This window comes from Tubulanus polymorphus, chromosome 9 (genome assembly GCF_964204645.1).
Source record: "Tubulanus polymorphus chromosome 9, tnTubPoly1.2, whole genome shotgun sequence".
In the NCBI taxonomy this organism is placed as follows: domain Eukaryota; kingdom Metazoa; phylum Nemertea; class Palaeonemertea; order Tubulaniformes; family Tubulanidae; genus Tubulanus; species Tubulanus polymorphus.
Window position 1 is genome coordinate 14131317 of NC_134033.1, and position 7382 is coordinate 14138698.

At 42.0% G+C, this 7382-nt stretch overlaps 1 protein-coding gene across 1 annotated transcript; it reads right to left on the minus strand.

The window, feature by feature from the left end:
- Positions 1-996: 996 nt before the first annotated feature.
- LOC141910584 (uncharacterized) lies at positions 997-6934 on the minus strand. The gene is made up of 5 exons (XM_074801276.1): positions 6827-6934; positions 5433-5583; positions 4774-5006; positions 4052-4156; positions 997-2699 (listed from the first exon to the last, which is right to left on the minus strand). Exons 1-5 carry the CDS (start codon positions 6932-6934, stop codon positions 1374-1376), a joined length of 1923 nt encoding a protein of 640 aa, XP_074657377.1. The 3' UTR covers positions 997-1373.
- Between the last annotated feature and the right edge of the window lie 448 nt (positions 6935-7382).

Consider the following 7382-nt stretch of genomic DNA (forward strand, 5'->3'; position numbering starts at 1 on the left):
AATTACCTGAAAATCCTCTGTTAGAAAACATAAGCTTATAATAGGGCGGGTTGACATTCTATTTTAATTAGCGTGCGCAAAGGAAAACTTAACTTTTAACGACCGGAGTTACTCCACTTAATAGTTTCTTCACAACCGTTTATAGGATACCCGTTAACTTTCCGACATTCTTAGAGATATTTTCCAACCACTGACGAAAGGTGAAGTTTCTTGATACAGTAGACAATTGATGATATAATAATATTACAGTACTTCGCTCAAGTCGGATCGGACCGTCAAAATGTGTCCGACGTAAGCGATATCCGAGTCGACTGTTATATAGACTGTTATGTATTTCATATGTAGTATCACCAAAAAGAACATCCGAGTGGATTCGATCCGACTTGGGCGGAGCGGAATGTATATCAGCCGAACGCCTCCCCGTGGATACACGACACGTGAAGGGGCCAACGCCCTCTTCTCTCTAAAAACAAGGATAAACCTATCTTTCCCCTCTCATCAGGAGGCCATATATTCGCAGATCGCCTTTATAATAGCGACTTATTTCTTGGAATTGACGTCAGCGTTTGACGTCAACAACAACAACGCTTTCGGAAGTGGTAATTGATTTCGTCTGATCGCAGACGAGTTTGTACGATTTCAGCTCCTAAATAAAACCTCACATTTTCGTTCCTTTTCCTGATTTTAGTCTTTTTTCTTCATGTATATATTCGAATCGAATCGGCTCGTGCTACGCGAGTTTTATTTCAACGTATTTCAATATGTTCCGTAATCTAATAATATCATATCCAGCTATCATTGATTCGAAATTATCTCTACATCCAGTCTGTTAAGTAATCGCTCTAAAAGCTTTTTCAGGTCAAAAAGCCTGTGAATGCCTCGATGTAAACGTATGCAAAAAAGAAACAGAAATTGAAAGGCTCTTTCGAAATATCTTACATATTTACAATGGAATCTATTTTTTATTTTCGGAAGTGAATATCAAATAAAACCGTTATATTACATCTGCACCATTTCAAAGTATAAAAAATATCGAAAATTGATTAAAACCCAAACGAAAAACCCTTACGAAGCCTACTACTGTACTAGACTATTTCCTATGAAACGTTACTAGAAGATCTACGTTATTTTGTCTAGAGTTTAAGATGGCCATTCGCTCGTGATGGCCGCACATCCATTGCTAGAGATAGAAAATATTGTGACTAGAAAAATCTTCCTTTCGTTAAAGATGGCGTACTGAACTCGCGCGATGAGATCCTGCTGGCAATGGTATATACACGGGTCCTATAAATAACTGGTTTCAAGTTTGTTTCAGCCGTTCACCGCACTAGAAACAACTCAAAGCCTTCGACGGCTGAGCGCCATTTATTGTTTTATGGTTCACGATGACGCGGTGTTTTCACTATTTGAGGTTGCACTTGTTGTGCCGGACCTTGCTGGTTCACCGGAATCCCAGCAGGTGGAGTTTGTTGAGCTGACTCGTGGATAGCACGTCGTTCTGCTCCGCCTTGGACTGGCACACCATTCTGTTGGACTGGTACACCTTGTTGTTGGACTGGCATACCTTGATGCTGGGCTGGCACACCTTGTTGTTGGACTGGTACACCTTGCTGTTGGACTGGCACCCCTTGCTGCTGGAGTGGGACACCTTGTTGTTGGGCTGGCACACCTTGCTGTTGGACTGGCACACCATGCTGTTGGACTGGTACACCTTGCTGTTGGACTGGCACCCCTTGCTGCTGGAGTGGAACACCTTGTTGTTGGACTGGCACACCTTGCTGCTGAACTGACACACCTTGCTGCTGGAGTGGAACACCTTGCTGCTGGAGTGGAACACCTTGTTGTTGGACAGGTACACCTTGCTGTTGAACTGGTACACCTTGCTGCTGTAGTGGAACGCCTTGTTGTTGGACAGGTACACCTTGTTGCTGGGCTGGCACAGCTTGTTGTTGGACTGGTACACCTTGCTGTTGGGCTGGTGGAGGTTGGGCTGCTTGTGGTTGGGGTGGCACACCTTTCTGTTGGACTGGTGGAGGTTGGGCTGCTTGTGGTTGGACTGCAGGTACAACTTTCTTAGGATCTGGCGCCAGGCGAATCGGATGATAGCGTATTTTGATTCTTGCGTGTGGGTGTTCTTTGCGGTAGTCACTCAGCAGTGCTGCTAAATTCACTCGTTTACAAATTTTCGGTTTCGGCGCCCGTTTTTCGCGACCGCGTTTCAAGGTCGAAAACTTCGCCGATCCGAGAATTTTTTTCGAATCGAAATTGAACATGTTTTTGAGCAGCACATTGAAGACCGACTGGTCGTAGCGATGGCAGTGTAAGTACCGGCCGGACGCGGGCGAACGAATCCGCTTCAGACCGTAGCATCGTCTACTAGCGCGAGTTGGGCTCATACAGCGCCGCTCTAACGCGCATAACACCGCCCACTGCATGACTCTCTCAGCCACCGGACGAGTGTGGTAGATTATCATCGGAGCCGATTGTAGCTGCCCGCTGACTCGCATGCGCGTCATATCGCTGGGTAAATACATGAACACGCTCGGATTAGTGACGCTGAACGTCGAGTAAGTGTGACGCACGCCGTAAACTCGTATCCCTGTCTGTTTCGCCTCACGTATCGCCGCCGATAGGTCACCGGTGATAAAACGCGTTGACGATTCCATCCACAAAATAGCGCCGTATTTGTTCAACGCCATCTGGAAAATAAAGTATCAACGTACGGTCATATAATTATATTAGTACATAACATTCGGACCACATGTATTTACATAAGGAATAACGGACTTCAGTGGACTAAACGACATGTCCCCTGTTATAACGGATAGTTCGTTATATCCTGTATGAAATTGTTGAAATTATCTAATTGGGAATGAAATTCTAGGTTCGTAATAACCGATAAATCGTTATGTCCGAGGCCGTTATAACGAGATTCCACCCTATTCACTCTCCGATCGTTGTCTTCCAATCCTAATAGTAGTTTAGACGACTGTTCGACATCGTCTGCGGGGGACGACTGTGAGATTTCTTACCATACACAATTAAGATTCAATGCTGAAACGTATTGAGGAGTAATAATCAAGGGCTGTTTTGACTGGTGCCTGCAATGCACGGGGTGCGTCAAACCATGGACTTCGGCTAAAAAATTGATAGTTCGTTTCTCCTTGCTGCTTAGTTTAAACAGTCGACCAGACCGGCGGCCTTTCTATCCTGTACATTACTTTTTTTCAAACCATGATCATTTTACCATAACACACCCTGCAGCTATAGAAATGGACTGAGTTGAAATATTATTGCATTTAAAAAAATGACCCGGGCGATTAGGAGGAACTTGAACGGAAATTCAACGATCTCGACATTACACAACGAACTCAACTGCGAAACAACAAAAACAAACATCTTATTGAAATTAGAAAATAACGAAGAATCGATCTGAACTGGACAGGGACCAGTTGTTCAAATGCTGTTTAAACCTAACCAGATTTTCGTACATTTACAAGTTATAAATTTTACCACTCCGCTTTAGCCAACTTAATAGAGCAACCATTTTCTGGAGTTCATTGGTTTTTGAATGAGCATGAGCATATTATCTAGTTTATAAGGCCAGCTACAAAAAAATTGATCAATTTTTTTGTAGCTGGCCTTATAAACTAGATAATCTAGTTTATAACGTCGATAGTAAAACAAGGAAGTGACATCAGCTGTCTATGAAACTGTTATGGCGATGTCTTGGTGACAACGTGCATGGTTTTACGCCCAGCACCTGTTGCACATATAACAGCCTTAATTGCCTCATTAAACTTATCGGACATCTGTTCAATATCTACTTTAAAGCTATCATATTCGTGTACAGGTCTATTCAATACGGTTGACAACTTCACGACAGGTCAAATTATTTTACATATAAGTCATAAGCCACGTTCGCATTGCCACTAGTTAGTCCGTTCTTAATCCATGTATATTTGGAACGGACGATCGGACCAAACCAGAGCTGCGCGTTCACGCACACGCACACGCACACACATAGTCTTAATAACCCGTTATGACTGACCTGCATTACGAGTGGTTTCCAGTGAAAACGAAGCAGAAGTCTGACGTATGGGGGAAACAACTTGAACGGAAATTCAACGATCTCGACATTACACAACGAACTCAACTGCGAAACAACAAAAACAAACATCTTATTTAAATTAGAAAATAACGAAGAATCGATCTGATCTGGACAGGGACCAGTTGTTCAAATGCTGCTTAAACCTAACCAGATTTTCGTACATTTACAAGTTATAAATTTTACCACTCCGCTTTAGCCAACTTTATAGAGCAACCAGTTTCTGTTGTTCATTGGTTTTTGAATGAGCATATGGCGCCAGTCAAAGGATCGATTTAAAACAAGTCTAAGGCCATCTTTGTTCTTTTGCCACAATCTAATAATTCTTTGAAGAACCATTTGACAGGGTTCTTGGGAGAAATGGTTCTTCAAGAATGGTTCTTCAAATAGTTCTTCAAAGAACCTTTACCAGGGGTTTATCAAGGAACCCTACAAAAAAGGTTCTTTGAAGAACCTTTAGGATTCTCCCTGGGAGGCAAGCCCAAGAACCCCTAAAGGTTCGAAGGTAGAACGCTTTGTTCTAAGAGTGATCTTTGTTCTTTTGCCACAATCTAATAATTCGAGACCAAACGTCCAATTCTAGACCTATTTTGTATAAGTGAGCCTAGGTTCTGTTGGGTTGAAATATGCGGTACTTGTTTGAGAAAGAGTGAGAGGACACTTACGTAAGCCTTCTGACGTAGAGTCATACCGACGTCGTAAACGATTAGTTTCTCGTTCGGTAGGAATCGATGTACGGATCCGATAGCGTCCAAGGCTTCCTCGTAGCGGCGAGTGGACAGCGCCATCACCAGCACCGGGGACGGCACGTACTCCTGATTCAGATCGACGAACTTCTGATCTTGTTTCAAAATCGATTTGATCATCGGGTGGTCGTAGGAGAATCCGAAATTTAATCCTGTCAGAAAAGCGAAAGCGCATTAGAAGAATACAGCCATTACGAATTTCACGAAATCGACGCATTTGTAAACGATTCGAAGGTAAATATTTTGTTCGCAACATTCACAAGCGATACAAGGCAATACCCACTTCACCGATACAGTGTCAATTCTCCCCCTACCCTACAACTGTCAAACTGAATCTAGAACTGTGGAAATGGATTCAGAGTCAAATTAAACCCACACAACTGTTGAACTGGATCCAGGTTCAAATTTAACCCACCCAACTGTGGAACTGGATCCAGATTCAAATTAAACCCACGCAACTGTGAAACTGGATCTTAGATTTTAATGAAACCCACACAACAAGGTAATAAGATATATTAATTAATCAAAATAATCCCGAACTCTTAAACTAATCCCGCCATTGTTATTTAGACACTAACCAGTGTTAACTCCGCGTAGTCCGGGCTCGTACAGGGGCAAACTGTGATGTCGATGCCGCATCAACCGTTCCAAATCCTGAGAGTGGAAATGGGGATGGATTCGTTGATGGTGGTAGGTACTTTTAGACTTCTGCTGAAACGAATCGTAAGTCTGCACAGGATAATAAACCAACAACCCAATCATAGATCAGTGAAGGTATTTTTGAGAAGACGACAACAGATAAATCTGTATCATCACGTCTCGTATGGGACAAAATGAGGATCTAAAGCAGAAACAGTTCATATTTTTGGTGTAAGCTTGAAAGCGCCGTCTGTGCTCGCTTGATGAAATAGCTATGACATTTCTAAGGATCTAATATCGCTAAGACGCACTGGTCGACACATCATATCAAGACTCGTCTAATTCCCTGAGTGTTGTGTTCGTTTCTTTTTGAATTGAATGATCTTGTTGAACCTGTTTATAAACAGTTCGCCTTGTCCAATTAACGAATGTTTGCGTACATTCATAGTTCTTATGAGAATTTTCACGTTAGTTTTTGTTTCAATCGTTGGTAATCCTCTCCCGCCTCCCACCTCGTTTTTCTAGTATCGACTAAATCGTCTAACAGTAAAGATTTTTCTACTCAGTCCGTATCCGGACTATATTTGTATTAGTTAGAAAGATCTTATTTTCAGTAACGAAGCGAAAAATTGATAAAAAAAAACCTTCAGATTAGGCAACAATGCGCATGTACTGCGTAAAAACGCTTTGTTTCCAAGAAAAGAACGCGAAACGTCATCTAGAAATTATCTATTTATATCTGCTTGAAGACTCTTCAAATATGAATACCACGGCATCAAAAAGAAAAATGACCCGCTCTGAATTATTTACTCAATTACAGGAGTTTCAATGTTTTTATCATTGGCTTTCACCGCCAGGAAATAGAATCCTTCCTTTGCTGGATTATGTATGTAGTGCAGTATGTTTTATTCAAGTTTCTGCACTGCGTAGTATACGTAAACGAGGCTTTTTACTGATGATGACAATACCGTGACCCTAAAACTCTCTGACTATTTGGACGAATCGTCGATAAAGCGGGTTAGGCCTTACAGGTCGCTAGCCAGAATTTATCATTGCGCTGAACAAATACAGATTTGTATAGCGTTATTTGATCAATGAACCATAAAAAATACTTTTCAATTTGAAATAATATAATATGTATGCTAATTTAGCAGAGCGCTAGGCATTATTACGGGTTCGAGTCCCGCGATACGATAGTATTTCACCTCGGGTTCGAATCCTAAATATCTCGTGCGTTTTTTAGACTGATATACGCGTTGATAATTGAAATATCAAGTACGGTGTTTTTGGGGTTATAAGGGAATGCGGGATAGGTTGGGAGGACTTGTCGTACCTTTGCTATTTCTTTATTATTGAGATAAAGCATTCCGAATATCAACAGAATCCCGGCAATAATCGTGCAGTATTTGACGATGAATCGATGTTTGAATAGAAGCTCCATGTTTAGTCTGTCAAAGGCTCTCGAAGGATGATCTTTATACATCTGTAACGCACGTGCGGTTGCCTGTGCGCGCACTCTCCAGTCCAGATGATCGAGGAACTTTTTCAGACTTTGTTTTTAGAAATCCACGCGTGGTAAATAAACTCAGGCCTAACCGGCTGATTCGTGATAAACGAATTTATCCAGTCACGACTTGGGCGTGATGTATATCGAACGGGTTTAAAAGCGTCTCGATTCGATTAGTTACCGCACAAATCGTGGCGGTCGCTTTGTTTCGCAAGGTTTCGCGACTATTTCGATAAAGACACAGAAATTATCGTAATTTCAGTATCCCAATCTTAATATGCGGTTCACGCTCTGCAAGCAATTTTACAAAAACGAATTATACACGTCCAAAAATCGTCGCCGGTGAACGGATTTCGACCTATCGCTTCCAAGCAAATAAACG